Genomic DNA, 21,559 nt, shown 5'->3' on the forward strand with positions numbered 1-21,559 from the left:
ACTTTAACCATAATATGTGATTATTATAAAGATGCAGCTGCTGTTATGGTCTGGCTTGGCATGTGGTACTTAAAGCTGCACTTTCTACGTAGTTTGTTACATTGTTGTGCAGCCAGATCTTCCGCTTCCCAGCAGCCACTAGAGGTGCATACTGCTTAAAAGTTGTAGTGTTTCCCTCTTCTGGTATACTAACAATTCAGTGTTAAGTTTTTTTGTTTGTTTTTTGGGCCACAGCACTCAATTTTCTCTTCTCTCCCCAGAATCCAAAATGATTGAGAAGCACGGAGGATACAAATTCAATGCTCCAGTTGTGCCAAGTTCATTCAATTTTGGCGGCCCTGCCCCAGGCATGAATTGAGCTGTCTTTCTTTTCCTGCTAACGTGTGACTGATTGTAGTGAAAAAAAGCTTGTGTTCCTCCCGTAGCGGTTTCAGAACTGGGTTCATGTTCTCTGAAGCTCGTTCTGAACTCTGACATCGGAATCTGGAAAGTGTGAGAGCGGCTCATGTTACTCTGCCCTGGGACACCAAACACAGGAGAGGGGATTTTTTTTTTTTTTTTCTATTTTGTTCTCCCCCCTTTTCTCTTTTGAAGATAGAGCTCAACTTCCAATACTCTGAGACCTGAAGCCTGGCTGGAGACGTCAAGGAGGCAGCTTTATTATTTTCTGTGGAAAAAGACCATAAACACTGGGGAAACGGGACTATATTTAAAATCTTACCGTAATCCCAAGGGCCAATTTACGTTTTACTTCACCAGTTTTAGTGTACTAGCTTATGACACATTTCTCGCATCAGATTGGTGTTCATTCTTTTATTGTAAGACAAAACGAAGGCAGATTTGTAGCCTTAGTTAGGCAGATTCCATTACCGTATACACCTGACTGTTCCTAATGTAGAATGTCGAACACTTGTAGCACTACACAAATGATGAAATATGTAAATGAACATGAACAGCACTTTTATATTGAAAGTCACCTGATCGCCCTGTGTACAAAATTGGCAACCTGCTGTTTATATATACAAAATAAGGGATGAACAAGGCACGGTTTCAAGTTTAATTTAAAAAAGTGAATGCCTTTTTTTTTGTATCTGGTGACTTTGTGGGGAAGTCACTGTCTCTGGTTGTGACTTGAATCTGGTTATGTAAAAAGGGGTTAGTAATATTACATTGCTGCTACAATTGACAACACTCTGCATCCCTTGTTTTTTTTTTCTTCCTTAAATCTATAAAATGTACGACTTTGGATAGGGAACAGTCATGTAAGCACTGGGAGAAGCAGCATTTACCTTCTAAAGCACGTATTATTGGACATGAAGCTCTACTCTTAAAGAGTCTTTGAACTGTGTGGAACATCTATATATGCAAACTATTAAAGAGAAAGAGATGAATTCGGCTAATCTCTGCCTCAGACTAGTTTCTTGGCGTTTTTAAAGACGAGGGAGCTCCGGGCAATATAAATGATGAGGGTACCAGTTGTCGGTGGCAGCCATGTTTTTGTTTTTTCTCCCACCACCATTCATTTTATCAATTTATCATGCCTTCTGATGGCTGGGTGACAAAATGGCTGCGTCCACTGTGTGTAATTTTGATAATGCCAGGATTTAATGTTTTGTCTATGCCTTTCTATTTTCCTCTTAGTCATCCACAGGTAAACGGCTTCATAGGGCCAAATGCATTAGGGTCCGAGTTGAAAACTGCAGATTTTGCTGTGTGATTGCAAGCAGATATATAATTTTTTTTCAGGCAAAATCAACCATTTTTTTTCTTTTACATTTACGCATATATACTGTATGTATAAATGTAAAAACAAAACAAAAAAAGTTGATTTTGCTTTGAAAAAAAAAATTATCTAATTTTCTTTTTTCAAGCAAAATCAACTTTTTTTTTTTTACATTTACTCATACAGTATACATGTGTAAATGTAAAAAAAGGGTTGATTTTGCCTGAATATATATATATATATATATATATATATATATATATAGATAATCTTATCTATATCTTATTGCACATTTTTCTTTAAGGACCCTTTTACATTTGGCCTGAAAATAAGGTTCTTGCTTTGACAATTTGTAAAGGATTTTTTTTTTATCCAGAACTTCCCCCCCACCCTCCAGTTTTGCAGTCATTTTGACGTTCTGTAATTCTCATTGTAATTTATTCATCCTGATCGATTTTACTTGGGTAAGAATCGCCACAGCTGCTCAAAGGTGAAAGATGAACTTTGTTCTTCATAAGGTTTTAAAATAGACACCGTTGCAGCAATGACAATATTGCAATAAAATGTATGAAGATTGATGCTGAATGAAGTATTGTGTCAAGTCCTGTTCTGTCCAGGTTTCACCTCGTGTGGATTTAATGCTCAAAACTGAGTATCAGTAATGAGATATGCTGTTTGCCTTGGTACCGTTGACCTGCTGGTCTCATTTCTGGAGACTTGTTTTTTGTTTTTTTTTAAACATTCGCCTATTATATATAAAAAAACAAATTGGCAGATTGTTGCTTAGTTTTTAAATGAAAAAAAGGATTTTCTTCAGGGTCTATAGGGAGACAATGGGGTGTAGGTGGTATAACCTTAATGTTGCTTGGTTTTTAAATGTAAAATAGGATTTTCTTCGGTGTCTATAGGAAGACAATGGGGTGTAAGTGGTACTTGGAGGACCGAACAGCAAAGCTTTTTCCTATCCCAGGAAGCTCTGGTCCTTCCCCCTCCTATACCCCACCCACAGCCTGACGGCAAATCCTTTTCGTTGGTGTTCGGCAGGAGCTGGATCACCGTTAGAACAGTGGGGCTGCTATAAAGCTGCCCAAGCTTTACTTTTGATTTATTTTTCTTCTTTAATTTTTCAGAGCAAGCAGCGCTAGACAGTCTTCTGGACATGTGCACTGCTGCTCCATCAGCCGGCGACTAGGTACTCTGTGGGGCTCCGGGGGTACCTAGCTAGCAGGGCTCCTTTCGTCCCCAGACTGCAGCCGGGACTCGAGGGGACAGATAACCAGCGTCTATGCGCAGTCTTGCCTGCGGTCAGAAGACAGACCGGAGGCGCTGATGTGGTTACTGGTTCATCAGGGACGCCACTAGATCACCAGGGCATAACCTATGTTGGCGCAGAATACAGGCCCGGGACCCAGTGGTTGATGTCCGCATAGGAGGGAAGGTACTCTCCCTGCGGCCACTCCCCCAGCTCAGGTTGCCATTCCACTGCGGTCTTGACACCCCTGAGCTGCTCCTCCCTCACCCTCTGCCCCCACTGAGACTCGGCAGCCATTTTCTGCAACAGCATCAGGTCTGGGAACGCTGGGTCTGGTCTCTCTGTATACCTCTCCCAGGAGCCAGGTTATACAGCGCTATTTCCTACCAGCCACTGCAGTCTGTGTAGTTTATTTTAGTGAAAAATTGGGATAACAATTAGTGCGCTTCACAAATTAGGAACTGCTTGAAAAGGTTAGGTGTACACCCATTAGCAAACACCTGATAAGGAATTGAATAATGTAGAAATAACCCTGAGCAAAACCTTAGATTGGGGTTGAAATAAAGATCCTACTTTTTAGGAATAATAGTTATAAATCCTTTACAGTCTCCGGGAATAATGGTTGGATAAGTGTCAAAGGTGTATTACACAATACTTCATAATTCTGTCAGTCTGCCAAAAAAGAACGAAAGAAAGTGTCTCTTCTTCACACCGACTTGTAATGCCCCTTGTTCCTCAAAAGATAAAAGGGGACAAGTGCAGGTCGCCAATAGTGTGATTAAGTTTTATTCAAGATAAAATTATATATAAAACAGTGAGGCTGCGTACCATAGAACCAGGTGTATACAAACACCATCAAGCGTATAATGTATAACTTTTGGAAAGGGTACCTCCTGGGATCAAGAATCTACCTCCTTCCTGGTTACCTCCTCCCTGGTTCACCAACGCGTTTCTGCTTCTCAAAAAGCCTTTGTCAAGGTGTATTTGGCTAGACTGACTCTTACCATTAAATACCCCTCCCTCTTCTTTGATTGGTTTATTAATCTGGAGAGGGTAAACATAATTAAAACTCTAGTGTTTGTACATAGACTACTTTCCCTTTTGATATTACTTCCTTCAACTTTAATTATTCATACATTCATAGATCCAAATGAATTATTTTGTTTTTACTTATGCGTACCACTCCATATTCTGTGTGGAACACACATCGTTTCCGGTTCCTGGTCAAGGGTTAGATTGCATTTCTACCCTGACACTTTTTATCTGTAACTGGCCGTCCGAAACTCTTAGTGCAGATTTGGCGCGTTCCCCGATAGCTCACTACCCCTCCATTAGATCTGAATTACTAATTAACTGCATTCAGTGCAGTAACCAAAATGATCCGTATCTCCTTCCGGATGGCGGAAGTGATGTATTAATGCGTTCCACCCAGTTCGCGCTGTGGAACGCATAATAGCCATGGAGTCCGTAGTCCCTCTACTTCCGATGCCACCCAGCGGATGTGGTCAAGGAGAATTCATGCGTTCCACCTATTATAAATGGTGGAACGCGTTAAACTATAATCAAAGATGAGTTCTTAACTTTTAGGTCTGCTTATATAGTTCCTCAAGTTATGGAATCTGGATTGCTAATCTTTTTCTTCAAACATTGCTTATCATATACAATACATAGATATAAATAAATATGATAAAAATAGATGACAATACACCCTATTAACTGGAATGCATAGAAAACCCTCAGAATATAATATATAAAACCCCATACGAGCATCCCATGGACATTTCAGATAAAATTATAAAACTTCATAGAGTCATAAAAACCATTTCAATTCAAAGTCCATATTCAATCCCTTAGGGTATAAAGTGCCCAATTCATAGATCTTTTTCATTTCCATTCTTTCCAAATTTCCATCAATTTTTTTCTTTCTCCAATTCTTCTCTATTATTTGGATTCCCATCACTCTATGGATACCTTTAATTGAATTGTTATGATGCTCTTTGAAATGTAAAGAAAGGGAGTGTTTTTCAAAACCTCTCTTGATGTTTCTGACATGTTCAGACCACCTCTCCTTCAATGTTCTCGAGGTTCGGCCCACATATTGACGTCCACATTTGCATTCTATCAAATAAATGCAATTAGCGCTGTTACATGTGATAAATTGTGTGACAAGCAGTCTACTGCTCCCACTCTGGTGTCTTGCAAGTCCTGCTTAGCTTCAGAGGATCTCATTTAAGATGGTCTTCGTGCAACTTGTTATACGGCACCTGGCCCATCAGCCCCTGCGTCCTTTCCTCAGGATCCCCCCCCCAGGCTTCTTTTTCACAGGTGTTAGCACAAATTGCAGACCACCTAGTGGTCCCTGTGGTAGCTCCCCCTATGGGATGGCCACAGCAGGTACTCCCTGCAAATCCTTTGTCTCCCCATGGGTAGATGTACTTTCTACCTCAGTACAGTTTGATAGATACCTCTACAGCCTTTCAACAAATGCTGCAAAAGGAGCCCCTTACCTAGTAATACTTCGAAGTGAGCTGTTATCTTCCCAGTCATCAGATGATCTATCATCTGGGGAGGCAGAAAACGCAGATCTCTCTCACTCGGACTCCCCCCTCGGAGACTAGGAACCCACCTCTAAATTGAATATACCTGCACTGGTGAGAGCTGTAAATATTCTTCAAATAGAAGAGGCAGAACCCACTTCTAATGTGAAAGAGCAACTATTTAAGTGACAAAAGGTAGTTTTGTCAGTTTCCTCACTCTGATCAAATTAGTGAAGCATGGAATATGCCAAATAAAAGGTTTCGGCTGCCTAAATGCTTAATTTCCTTTTTCCAGCACTAATTTTTAATTGCACTAAATAGGAAGTTTCCCTGCAGTGGATTCTGACGTGACACGTCTAGTTAAGAACACTACCTTACCTATCCATACATACTGCAACCTCATTAAAGGAGACTACGGATAGGATTGAAGCTTGCCTAAAATCTATATACACTCTTACAGGAGCTATTACTCGTCATGCGGAGTGGCAAAAGCCATTGAGAGTTGGCCTGAGGCCCTAGAAGATACATTTCCCTCTAATGCCTCGAGGGAACAGCTGTTCTACATTTCTCACATTAGAGATGGGTGAAGCAGCTTTGGATACTGGTTTAGTTTCCAAGGCATTTGCTACTTCCGTGGTTGCCCGCTGTATTGTTTGGCTTCGTTCATGGAAGGCAGATTTGGACTCTAAAAAGACATTGAAGTGTATGCCTTATTCTGGGGAGATCCTGTTTGGCCCAGAATTGGACAAGATTGTTGACTACCTTGGCAGCTTCCAAGATGGCTTTCTAGCCCTCTACATCTACTATGAAGCCTTGGATGTCGTCCTTTTGTCCTCAAGGAAAAGCTAAAGATCAGTCCTTTCCAAGGCACTAAGGCCTCCAAGCAGGGACCAAACAGGCCCGGGCTAATAGCTGTCCACCTACCAAATCTGAGGACAAGTCTTCAGCCTCACAGGGCAGGCCTCTCCAAGGGTGGGAGGCCGACTTCTGCAGTTAGCACAGTTCTTTTGCTCAGGACCTCCGTTGGACCCAAGCAAAGCCCTGCTGCTTCAGGTGGCCTATTCGATCCTTACTGCTCTCGGGGGTAATAATTTTGGTCCCCTCCTCACAGTGAGGGAAGGGCTACTCTACCCTTTTCTTGGTTCAGAAGCCCAATGGGTCTCATCGACCTATTCTAAAGTCTCTATACAAGTTTATCAGGGTTCCCAGGCGTTCTATGGAAACCCTTCGCTTTATTATCCTGCCTATGGAGTCTGGGGACTTTTTTGTGTCTCTGGACATATAAAAATATGCTTACCTTCATGTACCTAATAGTGCATTCTCATCAGTAGTATCTTTGGTTTGTTATACTACAGCAACATTACCAATTTCAAGCTTGCCTTTTGTGCTCCTACAGCTCCTTGGGTCTTGACCAAGATCATTGCAGTTATGGCGGCATATCTTTGTCATCAAGGGATCAGATTGCTCCCATACTTGGATATGTTGCTATTAGCAAACCCCCCAGAAATTCTTCCACCGCCATCTACAAGTAACCATTGCCTTTCTACAAACGCACGGCTGATCAACTGGAAAAAGTCTTCCCTGACACCACCTCAAAGAACGCTACATCTGGGAGCCCTCCTGGATAAAATCTCTGCATTACAGCACTGAGTGCGCAAGATTACTCCAGTCGCTGAGTGTCAATTCACTCTGCAAAGCAGACCTAGGAATCCATGGCGTCCACCTTCGACATCGTGGAGTTCACTCAGTTTCACTCCAGGCCCCTACAACACCTGTTCCTATCCAGGTGGAATGGGCTGCCCCATCCGCTCAGATCCCAAACAATAGGCCTCTTGCTGGAGGTTTGCCTGTCCATATCTTGGTGGCTACAGATGTCCCACTTAAACAAGGGTCGCACCTTTTGAATCCTGGACTGGACACTCCTCACTTTGGATACAATCCTCCGCAGGTGGGGGTGTAGTGACTGGACAACTCTCATTCCAAGGACACTGGACTCCAGCTGAGGTGGTCTTGCCAATCAAAGCCTGTCTTTTTTTAAATATATATCTAAAAATACTTTCTATTAGGTATACAGGCAGAAACTTGCACAAATCACACTGATCTGTGTTGTTTCTGCCAAACTCTCAGCTCAGGAGGTGGTCTATTTGAAACTTCTATTTCAGTGAGTTTGCTACAATCTCACACGAGATTGGAAACTTGATTCTAATGCTGGGCATACAGGGCCAGATAAAATGTCTGTCCGACAGACATTTCATCTGGCAGCCTGCCAGCCGCAGATGTCGCCGGCATACACTGAGATTTCTCTCGCAGTGTATCAGCCCGACATCCGTGCTCCACGCCCGGGGAGGAGACATTTCCCTGTTCCTTCCGTAGGACGGAACACAGGAAATGTCTGTCGGCCGCGGCTGGGCATACAGTGCCCGATGCGGCCGACAGTTTACCGGGAAATATCACATCGGACGGGCATGCTGGACAATCTGGCATGCCTGACCTAGCAATATTTAACCCGTGGTCACCCCCCCCCCACATGCTACAATTATCGGGGCGATCCGCCGCCCCGATTATTGTAGCGTGTATGGCCAGCATTAGTAAATTTGCGAGTTGCTTCTGTTTCATCTAAAGTACTTCCTATTTTGGCTGATGGTGAGTTTTTTCGAGTTTGCAAACTATGCACGCTGATAACTCTTCTACCCGATGTATGATCGGGGGTTTGCCGGTAAATGACAGGGGCGCAACGTCATAATGGGCGCCATTTGCAAAATAGCAGTGCCGATAGCCTGTGCCATGTATGAATGGTCAGATCGCCTGCAGCCTGGCACTGCCCTATCACCACAGCAGGGACAGTTCTGTATGCTCTGCGGTTTCTAGCGGGGAGTGCCGGGGGAGGGGGAGAGAGTGAGTCAGTCAGTCATCGCTCCCCTGCTCTGGCCGATGAGATGTTTATACATCGCACCGGTAGTGCTTCCTTTGTTGCCTCGGTAAAGAGGCGAAGCAGGAAGAGAGATAGTGTCACGTTAAGTGCCACTATAATACATCTACCCCATCAGCAGTAGGCTGATGCGCTGCGCGTTCTAGGAGGGAGCAGTTATCGCCCCGGCCACTGAGATTTTTTTTTTAGACATCTCATCGGTAGTGCTTCCTGCTTCGCCTCCTTACCGAGGCGAAGCAGGAAGCGTTATGGTGGCACGTTATTGCTGCTATAATGGATCTACCCTATTGGTCCTTACTTTGTGTTCCATGAGATCAAATCCAGAAGAGAGAAATAACTTTGTTTTGGGTTACACTCTACCCTATAAACTGTTGTGGAGGTATATCATCTGTGCATTGAATAAGACAGGTTCAAAGTTTTATTTATTTATTTTTTTTTTCAGAAAGGCATCTTGAGATGTGCATGGATCTTGAATGGACAGACAAGCAATTTTTGTGCTGTTACAGTAGTTTTGTAAAAAAAAAAAAAAATACTAATTGCGGTATCAGCCATTCTCAGAGCATGCTGGGATATGTAGTTCAACAACAGCTGGAGGGCCGCTTATTGCTCTCTTCTGCACTCGAGGGGAAATGCTGGAGATTTGACCTAGAAGTGATGGTTGTCCAATGTGTATGAACAACCATGATCTGCAGCTATAGCTTTCAGGGGTCAATCCATATGAAGCGGTCCAATTATGAATTTTACTGGTTGCTTGACCATTTTTTGTGTCCCCTATATGCCAAAAGTTCAAAACCACTAATTTTTATTTGCTTCCTTTTCAATATATATATTATTGCTTTTTCAGAATAAAGTATATTTTATACAGAATAAAGAACATATATCAAATTACAACAACATACAGGAAAAAATATAAGTTGGAACTAACATAATAGCAATATCAAAGCTATCTCTTAGTAATGTAATATATCTTCCAAAAAAAATCTAATCATATATAACATCAATTTTACATATTTAAAAGAATCAATCGTTTTCGTACTAAGCAATATTGATCATCTATTCCTATACATGGAACAGGACTTTTAGAGGAAAACAAAATAAAATAAAACATCAACCAAAAATAAAATAGAGGACAAAGAAAAGGAAATAAAATTACTGCTTCTCTGGTTGGATCCCTCCTTGTCAAATGATGTATCATCATTTTCCTAAGAATCACAATTTAGGATCTTATGATTACTCTAGTTAATATAATCATACCTCAGCAATTAGAATGTTATTTAAACAAAGATTCAATTATTTTTTTATGCAGATACCAATCTGTGTTTTCGAAATTTTAAATATCTGTGTCTGGGAGTCTGTCGATAGTCATTATATATGGACCCCATTTGTAATAGAAGCGTGTGACACCTTTTTCTATGTCAGGGAGGGTCGAGTAGCGGTCAAAGTATACACTTTTAGGAAGTAGTTGATGTACTTGTGTTAAGGATGGAGAGGACTTCGAAATCCATGATTTGAGTATCACCTTTTTAGACACAGTAACAAAGACTGTTAAAAATGGTAGTAAGTGTTTTTTGGAGTTTATCCAAGTCCCAGGATGTAAAAGTTACACAGAGAAATACCATAGGGTCTAAATTCTTCCCAACAGAAAAGTTGGATTTAATGAAAGCAAGGACTTTGTACCAAAACCTTCTAATAGGACCACAACCCCAGAAATTATGATAAAAGGTGACTGAAGAATGCGAGCATTTCAGGCAGGAACCAGTTTCCTCAATTACATAATGTTGCCTCTGCACCTGAGAAATATATGCTCTGTATATAGTTTTGATATGAACTTCTTGTAAAGAAGCTGATTGTAATATGTGCATAGTAGTATCATAATATTGCATAATGAACACATTTTTCAACAAGGATGGAATATCTTGTTTCTAGGCCTCTATAACCCGCTTATGTATTTTGTCAGACGCTGTCTGTGTCAATTTGGAATATAAATAACGAGTTCTATATACAGAGTGTTTTATTATAGAGAATATTGACACAAGAGGGTCAGTTTGAGAGGTATCTGCCATTGCATTTGATAAAGAATTAATGTAGTGTCGAATCTGAAGATAGGCATAAATATATACATTGGTCAAGTTATAGCTCTCTTGTAATGTTTGGAAAGAGCACATGACTCCACCGGGGTCAAAGACATCTTCAGTATTCCTGATGCCTTTAGATTTCAGGCGATAAAAAAAAATCGCATTATCCATACCTGATGGAAATAATAGGTTACCCCACAGTGGTATTAAATTAGTTCTGCGCAGGTTCCTGCACAGCCTTTTATTTATCGCCCACCATGCATTATAAGTGTCTCTAAAGAACAAATGTGAATATATGAGGGGAGGAATTAGATTTTTTGGGGTATGCAGCAAAGCACCTTGGGAATATGGTGCCAGCAGTGCACAATCCAGTTTATATGATGTATATACATTTCTCTCGTACAACCAATCCGAAACATATCTAAAAAAAAATCGTAAATGAGAGCGTGCTATTCTTGACTTCCCATTTTTCCAAATGAAACTCTGGAATACTTTAGTTTATCTCTCTCTGATAACAAGAAATTATCTAATTGGTAGCATTTGCATAACATATGATATTTTAGGGAAGATTACAGATTTAATTAGTGCAATGCATCCCAAAGCTGACAGTGGTAAAAATTGCCAGCTGTCAATCATTTTGGAGATGGATAATACTGATGAGAAATTAATTTTATACAGTTCAGAAGCGTGTGATGGGATTTGTTTCCCTAAATATTTAATATGGTCTGTTGCAATTTTGATGTTGCTGAGAGGACCTGAAATAGGCAGGGAATTTTTATTTCCATTTAGAGTCAGTAGTTCTGATTTGTTGACTTAGTTTAGTGTTTTTTCTGGTTACAGAGAAATAATATTGAAAACTATAGGTATAGTGTGTTCTGGGTAAGAAAGAAATAGCAGCATGTTGTCTGCGAATAATGCCAGATGCAGGTTAACATCTCCTATGACTATGCCGTGGAATTGAGGAGAATGCCTTATAGCTATGGCCAGGGGTTCTAAAGCTATTGCAAACATTAAAGGGGACAATGGGCAACCCTGCCTAGTACCCCTCCTAATAGGAAAGAAGTCCAAAAGGATTCCATTACATAAAATTTGAGTAGTGGGATTAGAGTATACCATTTTTAAATAAGAGACAAATTTCAATGGGAATCCAAATTAAGTAGGGTGTTGTATAAATGTTCCTAGTGTACCATGTCAAATGCTTTTTCAGCATCTAAAGATAATATAGCTTTTGGGATAGGAGACACAGCACACTGGGAATCACACAAGACTGACAAACACCCTTCTGATATTCACCACCGAGGAGCGGCCCATGATGAAACCTGTCTGATCTTCATGAATGACTGAGGGTAATATTTGTTTTAATCTATTGACCAAAATCTTTGTCAGTATTTTGTAATCTACGTTGAGTAACGAGATGGGTCGATAAAAACCAGGATCAGACAGGTCCCTACCAGATTTTGGAATAACATTCAAAGTCGCAGAATTAAAGTGAAGAGGCATATCACCAGATTCTAACAATCAGTTATATAACAATGTCAGAGAAAGGACAATACGTGTTGACAGTATTTTGTAATATTCTGACGTAAGACCATCAGGACCGGGCGCTTTCCTTAGTTTGAGTCCTGATATTATACGTGACACCTCCAGCTCTGTGATAGGAGCTAGTAAGAGAGTATTCTGGGAGGTTGAGACCTGAGGAATAGGTAAATCGTCCCAAAAGCACGTAGACACAGCACAATCAATAGATGGTGCTGCGTATAGATTCCCATATAAATCTTAAATAAAATAAGATTTAAGATATAAATATAAAAGTTTACACTATTTGGGCATTGGAATCAGTAAATTGGCCATTTTGCAATTTAAAATGGTGGCCATCTTTAAATCACGGTAGACAGCGATGTCCGTATTTCTAAGTATTTACGCAAATCTCAGGACTGGAATGCGATAAAGCATTGGGATAAGAATCATTCTCAGCAAAGTTTGGGCTATATTTTGCCTGATTACCTTTCACTTGAATGATGAAAAAGAGGGCCCAACGAGAACAAAATATTTGCTCAAATATGACTTTTCAGGGTGCAATTCTCTCATCTTGATAAGAAATATCAGGTTTAATTTTTTTGTGAGCAGTACATATGTACTAGTAGTTTGTTACCAAAAATGCTAAAGTCTGAGATTTGTGTCCTACTGTTTTTATTAGATTTTGAAAATTACATTTTGTTTTTATTTTTTTTCCAACTTTAGGCCTAAAATTCTCAATTTGGCAAAATACGAAAAATTTTATTTTTGGCTCAAGTTAAGAGCTATATGATTCTAAGCTACTGTGAAAAATTTATTTTTCTATTAAAAAATAATGAATATTTTTTTTTTCCAAAAATACAATTGATTAGTTTGCTTGGAGGCTATATGGCTGACCAGAGGACCACTTTTGCCTGTAGAGACATGCACAGTGTACAGCAGGCTGAGGGATTCGACGTGTCTGTGCATATTTGGACAGGAACTTCGTGTTACCGCTAGGCTGTTTTAGTGGGGCACTGCACCCTGCCCCCTGAAATGTGCTCGGCCCGATTTGCGGAGCACTGCTAAAACAGAATAGCTGTCAACTGTCCCTGAAGATCATTCTTTTCTAAGATGGTGTCTCAAGCCAGTACAAGAAAACAATTTGCAAATATCTGCAACCATAAAATAGATTTTGGTCTTGATTGCGAGTGGCACTTATTCGCTTCCTCACATGAAAAGAATGCTTGTGATGGTCTGGGTGGAACCACATGGAGGGAGGCAACTAAAGCAAACCTCAGAAGACCATTAAATAATCTAATTCTAACACCAAATGACCTATTCAACTTTTGTTCACAAAACATAAAAAGGAATCATCTACTTTTATGTTCCAAATCAAGAGGTTCAAGCTCATGCTGAAGAACTCAAAAGATTCGAAAGCTAACAACAAGTTCCTGGGACCAGAAGCTACCATTGATTTGACCCACTGTCAGAGAGCAAGATTAAATGCTACTTAACTAAAGCCTCTGCAGAGTATGAAGAAGTCTTAATGCGTACACATGGGACGATCTGTTCAGCGATCGATATCACTGAACGATCTCCCTTGAAATTCCTGGTGTGTTGGTTGAACAGCATTCATCCACACGCCAACATCACCCACAACCATTTCCTCCTGCAGGCACTGATAGATATCGTTCAGGTTGGCCTGCATGCATGGACGATTAACAATATCGTTATCGTCCATGCGGGAACGCGCATCGTTGGCAGCATGAAAATTAACAATATCGTTCATTTAAATCATACCGTGAGTACGCATTAGTGAGCAAGTCTGTGCCTCTCACAATCAGGATCAGTTACCTGTGTGTACGATGGACAATGGTGGCTGGAGGAATTGGAGGACATCAGCGTGTAGAACAAGAACATTCACAGGGTTTTCTATCATCCATCAGGACAAATGAGCTTAGTTTAGTAGAACAACAAGGACTCAATCGGTGAGTTCCTGTGAAAAATATTCTGAGGAAACTGAATGCAATGGAGCCGACAACAAAAACTGGACAATCACACAATATTCAACCTAAACTTTCTAAGATGTCTTGTCTACTGCTGAAACACCAAATGTAATCGCTTGTGAGTTCAAAGTTCAGTATTATTAACTTATATGGAGCTGTAAAAAATAATAAAAAAATATATTTTTTGTATTAACTTTATTCTGCCTTCTGTCTCAAACTTGAAATGTTCACTGTAGCTTATAATCATATGGACCTTGACTTGAGCCAAAAATTTAATTTTACCTATTTTGCCAACCTGAGATTTTTAGGGCTAAAGTTCGTAAAATTTTGAAAAAAAAAAATATAAAAATAAATTTTCAAAATCTAATAAAAACAGGATACAAATCTCAAACTAGAACATATGCACCTCTCACAAAAAAAAACTGAAACCTGATATTTCTTTCCAAGCACCCTGAAGTCATATTTTCGCAAATATTTTGTTCTCGTTGGGCCTTTTCACCATTAAAGTGAAATAGGGCAATATATGCATTAAAACAGAAATGCAGTCCAAACTTTTCTGAGAACAATGATTTTTGTCCCAAAGCTCTACCACATCCCAGTCCTGAGATTTTTGCATTTACTTAAATGCCTAGAAATTGAAAAATCGCTGTCTGCCATGAATTAAAGATGGCAATTTCGAAAAGGAAGTATATATATATTTTTTTAGTGGTTTTGAACTATTGTCATATAGGGGAGATAACTGACAAAAAAAAAATATATATATATTTTTTTTTTAAATGTTCTCGCAACTAGTGTTGGGCCATTTCATATGGATTGACCCTCAGGTGTGTACCCGGTTTAAAGGTGCCCATCCACTAGACGATTAAGTTGAACGATAGTTCATAAATTGTTTGCAAATCTTTTGCAAAAATGTCTAAAACGACCAGCGAAGCGCATGCCCGCTGGTCGTTTAGACATCTATCATCGTGAAAACATGCTGGTCAACCTGACGATAACGTCAGGTTGAGCATGTTTGCAGATGACTGTTGAGCCTGCACTGAACGACTGCTCGTTCAGTGCAGGCTCATCACAGACTGACAAACGATTGCACGATTACAATGTCGTACTCGTGCAGTCGTTTTCATGTCTGCTAGTGGATGGGCACCTTTAGAGATAATACTGTACAGGTGTCCACAAGTATACTGTAATGGGAGGCAATGACTATGGGGCCCAATTATCATTGCCTATTTGAGGTATAATCCCCGAAAACACCCATTTTCGGGGGTTAATCTCAAATATTAAATTTCACCCTGATGTATTAAGGAGGGACCGTGATACCTGCAGCGATCCCACCATTCCCACTGGCAGTTGCATCCCTCATAGCTTTCTATGAGGGATGCAATGCTGCCACATTTACCATCCCGCAGAAAAAGTCATCTGAATATGGACTTAGCCACTGTAGCCTATGGGCTACAGCGTGCATAATTAGCCAGCAGAGGTTTCTCTGGAACACTCCACATGAATGGCGGCCATGCATGTGCAGTCCGTGGGACTGCGCATGCCCAGCAGCTCTGAAACTGGCCGGCAGCTTTCCAAGCACATTGCAGGTACCAGATAATACATCTGGGAGCTATGAACGCATATTGTATTGAGATCATAGACGTTAATGTCATACCCAGATCGCATTGCAATAGTGATCATTAATAAATGGGGGCCTATAATGCTAGCTACACAGTCAGATTTTTTTGATCAGGACAAGAAACAGGGTGATTTTTCTGCAAATTACCTGCCCCAATATCTGTGCTATACATTATGCAATTTTTCACCACACCACACTGATTTTGCTTATGTCCACCCACATGGATGACATAGTGACAAGAAAACATAGGAAACATGGACAGATTATTGAAAATGCACACACAGGACCTGATTCAGACCCGTTCGCTAGGCTGCGTATGTACGTAGCCTGCCAATGTTTGCAATCTGCGCATCCATACAAGACACAGTGCGTGTACTAGTCCATGCGATCGGGAAGTTTTCGCACCTTGTACATAGACGGTCCGCTAGAATGAGTGACAGGTTGTTCCGTTTGTGGGTGGTGACGGGGTGGTCGATGGTAACGGTGGTGTGAATGCAGGCGTGTCTGTGCGTCTGAAAGCCTTTTCAGTGGCGTGCATAATTAAGACGTAACATCAGCACACAAGTCACATGGCTGAATTACACACTGCAGCACTCGCAGTAGGGTATGGTCAGCCACAAGTGCTGTGTATGGGTCCGATGTTACCAATTGTTTTATACACTTCCTGGAGATGACATGTGTTACTAAGGGAAAGTGGGCGGCTAAATACATACTGCAATCGCACAGCAAGTTGGTAGCAATCGCGGGATTTGCACACTTTGGCTGCGTGCGAACAGATCTGAATCAAGCCCACTGCTCGATATCGGGAATTTGAGGTCGACGTTTTCGTTCTTGGCCAACAGATCAGATAATTGAAGGAATGTGTTTTTTTTTGTACAGTGTATATGAGCAATCATTTCAGCGATAAAAAAGATAAGAAAACATCCACAATCAGGCCAATCACCTGATTATTCAAAAATCGTCCCAATAATTGTATAGTGTGTAGGTAGCTTAACACTTGAATTTGAAGTAAGGGAAGGGACACTGGCAGCAAATATGTGTCATATATAAAGCATTTAGGCTAAAATGACATATAAAATCATACATACACTTTATTGGGAAGGCACTCAGTATTACACACCCAGCATGTAGAAAAATGGATGTGCAGCAGCGAGTCAATAGGGGTTGATGCAATTAACGGTGATGCCCTCAATATAGCGCACATATACTAAATAGCATATTTTAAAATGCATTGATAAGGGGCTGATAACTATGGATGGCCAACGCAAGCCGATGGTTAGCAACAATCTATGTTCCCTGCTTCATGAAAAGTTTTTTTCCATTCAATTCCAGGATCGCGACGGTTACCAATATTCAGACGCTTACATATGGTGCTGTTCGGCACAACCATCAATGGTTACCTTGTGCCGGCAACAAATGGCAAGTGATGTTGCAATGACCATCCCTGTGAGCTAAAATGCTAAATTTAGGTTACAGACCAGTCTTCCAACAGGGATGTAGTCAGTATCCCAGCGTGCGGGATGCCGATGGTCGAAATACCAGTGCCGGCATCCGAAGTATCGGTGGTTAGACTTAGGTACTAAGGATTGTGGGTTATGGTTAGGCACTCCTTCATAGCTTCCATATCTAATTACATCCCCTTTCACAGTCCACACACAACCTCACACATTGTCTCTCGCATCCGACATTTGGCCGACATTCCGGTGTGACTGGATCATGCAGCCCAAGAAACTGCATTCTGGCTTGGCCAAAATGTAATATATTGCACCTATCCTTGTGTATCAATGCTGATTTCCATATAGATTGTAAGCTTGCGAGCAGGGCCTTCCTACCTATATATCGGTCTGTCATTACCCAGTTTTGTTCTATTAATGTTTACAGTTGTAAAGCGCAATGGAATATGATGCACTACATAAGAAACTGTTAATAAAATAAATAAGACGGGGGTTAGGCACCAGGGAGGGAGGGTTAAGCTGCATACACACGTAACGATGTTAGTAACCAACGATTTTCATTAACTATTTTCCCTTGAAAAAGTGAATGAAAAACGTTTAGAAAAATCGTTGTTTACTAAATTAATGAACGATTTTCATGAACGATTTTTTTAACATGCATACAGTGAATGGACATCATTCATTCTGTACGACATGAACGATTTTCTGAGCGAAAATCGTTCTGTTGCAGTCAGAATGGACGATTAACTACAAACAGGAGCACACATGGACGATTAGCGCTCATCGTTCACCCAAAATAAAATGTACGATTTTTCAAACGATGTAACAATAACGACATCGTTATAGTTAAATCGTTCAAAAAAATCGTTACGTGTACACGCACTTTATGTCTTACCTTACTCATCTAGGGGTGCCGGGATGCCGCTTTCTGTATTCTGACCAGCGGCATTCCGACCACCAGGATCCCATACCCAACCCCATTGCAGCGCCCATCACCCATCATACGCCCCTAAATGGTCTAATAAGAGGCAGACAGGTGACAGCATCTTCTGCCAGCAAGTTCCCTGTCACACATATGATATTAGGGTCAGTACTGTACATAGGGCCACACAGTAAGGGTCAGGCAACGTGAATTACATCCATCATGTAGAATAAGGGACCGGGCAGTCAGCAGGGAGAGTTCAGAAACACACGGAGCTAATATATCCGCTATAACGGAGCCACTTCCAGCTACAGACCGGGACTCCCGCCACACCGGGGAGACTGTCATCAGGACAAGACACTCTCCAGGACCTCTCATCCTCTCTGTCAGCCTTTGGTCCCCGGGGTCCAGCCATTAGCGAGCTCCCCCACACACATAGCGCAAAATGGCGGTCGCTCTCCTCCTGAGCCCCAGAACCAGCATCTACCGCCAGAGCGCCGCTGGGCGGGGCCTCCCGTCACCAGACAGTGCTGCGGCCCATTGAGCAGACGAGCTGGGGCGACGTCACGCCTGACCCAGCCTATAGGGTGCGAGATGAGCGAGCCCTCGAGGTGGGCTTGGTTCTCCAGGTCTCCTCGCAGGAGCCCTGCGCCCTGTATAGGGGCAGAAGCCGCAGGGCCATAACTTTCCGCTGAAGGGCTGCGTCCGCCTATCAGCGGGAAGTATCTAAGGCGCGATTTTCCACGTTAGCCAATCAGCAGGCCAGTAGTGGGGTCTGGCCCCGCCCCCCTCCTGCTGTGTTATGCGGGTATCCTGGGCGCAGGGCGGCAGTGCGCGGCTGTTTCCTGCCCTGATGCATGGTGGTCGAACGGAGGAATTGTTGGAAAATTGTGTCGGAGGTTGGTATATAAATGTGTTCTTACCCAGTGTGCCTTGTTCCCAGCAGCCATCCCGGGGAGCGCTGTGCCGGGCCGGGGAGACAGGGCCCTTTCCGCACCTCTCCCTCTACCACATCCCAGCCTACAGGCCAAAGCCTCTCCCACCCCTCACCGCCGGCCGCCTGTGTGACGCTCCGACTCGGCGGCTGCACACAGTGCTGCTCCCTCCCAGGCCACCCGCCATACTCAGGCCTGCAGCTAGGCCGCCGCCGCGGGCCCTGGTGTCCCCTGAGCCCGGCACAGCCGCCCGGCTCCCAGACCGATCCCCCATCAATATATACGTTTTTATTTATATACTGTATAATACTAATAACATATATATATGTGTGTGTGAGTATATCAAATACTTATATTGCACACCGGCCCCGAGACCCATCCCTTATGCTGTAATATACATTGTAATATAAACCATACATAATACACAGCACCCAGCTTCGACCCATCATCTCTTACACTGTAATATACATATACTGTATATATAATATATACTCTGACTATATACACATATAATGCAGAACACCCAGCTATGATCCATCATCTCTTACACTAATATACATACTAATACTGTTTATATAATATATACCCAGTGTGACTATATACATATATAATGCACAGCACCCAGCTTCACCCATTAACTATTACACTAATATATATATTAATAAATACCCTGTGTGACTATATACATACATAATACACTGCACCCAGCTCTGACCCATCATCTCTTACACTGTAATATACATATACTGTATATATAATATATACTCTAACTATATACATGTATAACGCACAGCACCCAGCTATGACCCATCTTCTCTTACACTAATATACATACTAATACTGTATATATAATATATACTCTAACTATATACATGTATAACGCACAGCACCCAGCTATAACCCATCTTCTCTTACACTAATATACATACTAATACTGTATATATAATGTATACTCTGACTATATACATATATAATACACTGCACTGAGCTTCATCTATTAACTATTACACTAATATACATACTAATACTGTATATATAATATATACTCTGACTATATAATACACTGCACCCAGCTATGACCCATCATCTCTTACACTGTAATATACATTCTGATACTGTATATATAATATATACTCTGACTATATACACATATAATGCACAGCACCCAGCTATGATCCATCATCTCTTACACTAATATACATACTAATACTGTTTATATAATATATACTCTGACTATATAATACACTGCACCCAGCTTCACCCATTAACTATTACACTAATATAAATTACTAATAAATACCCTGTGTGACTATATACACACATAATACACAGCACCCAGCTATGATCCATCATCTCTTACACTAATATACATACTAATACTGTATATATAATATATACTCTGACTATACATATATAATGCACAGCACCCAGCTGTGACCATCATCTCTTACACTAATATACATACTAATACTGTGTATATAATATATACCCTGTGTGACTATATACATATATAATGCACAGCACCCAGCTATGACCCATCATCTCTTACACTGTAATATACATACTGATACTGTATATATACTCTGTGTGACTATATACATATGTATAATACTAATAAGAGATATATATATATATATATATAAATATATATATGTGTGTGTGTATATATAAAAAATACTGATATTGCACACTGGCCCTGAGACTCATCCCTTATGCTGTAATATATATTCTAATATATACTATACATATATAATACACAGCACCCAGCTTCAACCCATTAACTATTACCCTAATATGTATACTAATATATACCCTGTGTGTCTATATACATCTATAATACACAGCACCCAGCTTCGACCCATCAACTATTACCCTAATATGTATACTAATATATACCCTATGTGACTATATACATGTATAATACACAGGTGGCTCTGAGACTGTTATATGTGTGACTATACATATATAATACACAGCACCCAACTCTAATGCTGGGCATACACTATACCACAGGTTCTCAAACTCGGTCCTCGGGACCCCAAACAGTGCATGTTTTGCAGGTCTCCTCACATAATTACTAGTGAAATAATTAGCTGCACCTGTGAATCTTTTAAAATGTATCAGTGAGTAATGAATACATCTGTGCACCTGCTGGGTGACCTGGAAAATGTGAACTGTGTGGGGTCCTGTGGACCGAGTTTGAGAACCACTGCACTATACAGTTATCTGTCCAGTCTGGATGGTTGCAATGAAAATCTGGTAATGTATGGGAGCAACTGACAATCGTCTATTTGCTCACAACCACTGAAAAACAGACAAAAATTGCCATTCAGATAAATTCGTTAAATCAAATTAATTTAACCAATTTGAACTATCATTTTTGTCCATTTTCCAGTGTTTAAGACCATATGGTCGATTGTCATTGGCTCCCATACATTACCAGATTTTTATTCCAACCAACCAGATTGGACAGATATCTGACAGAATTTGTAGATTGTATGCCCAGCAATGCTGCCCATCCACTAGACGAGCTGAAAACGACTGAACGATTACGACATTGTAATTGTGCAGTCGTTTGTAAGTCTGTGATGTGCCTACAATGAACGAGCAG

General features: G+C 41.0%; 2 protein-coding genes across 4 annotated transcripts in view; both read left to right on the forward strand.

Moving 5' to 3' along the window:
• The window catches only part of IPO7 (importin 7), a 74,180-nt gene extending 72,780 nt beyond the window's left edge, over nucleotides 1-1,400 (forward strand). The window contains exon 25 of the mRNA XM_088447106.1: nucleotides 261-1,400. Within this exon, the coding sequence (XP_088303232.1) occupies nucleotides 261-358 (98 nt within the window). The 3' untranslated portion in view covers nucleotides 359-1,400. The remainder of the gene's footprint in view (nucleotides 1-260) is intronic.
• A 17,415-nt stretch (nucleotides 1,401-18,815) lies between these two features.
• ZNF143 (zinc finger protein 143) overlaps nucleotides 18,816-21,559 on the forward strand; it is a 57,360-nt gene continuing 54,616 nt past the window's right edge. For 2 of the 3 annotated variants that reach the window (XM_088447089.1, XM_088447090.1), the window contains exon 1: nucleotides 18,816-18,912. In XM_088447089.1, coding sequence (XP_088303215.1) covers nucleotides 18,816-18,912 — 97 coding nt within the window. The remainder of the gene's footprint in view (nucleotides 18,913-21,559) is intronic. The other variant, XM_088447091.1, reaches the window with a different exon arrangement.

The sequence above is a fragment of the Taudactylus pleione genome, unplaced genomic scaffold, assembly GCF_031769625.1.
Source record: "Taudactylus pleione unplaced genomic scaffold, aTauple2 ptg000418l, whole genome shotgun sequence".
NCBI lineage: Eukaryota > Metazoa > Chordata > Amphibia > Anura > Myobatrachidae > Taudactylus > Taudactylus pleione.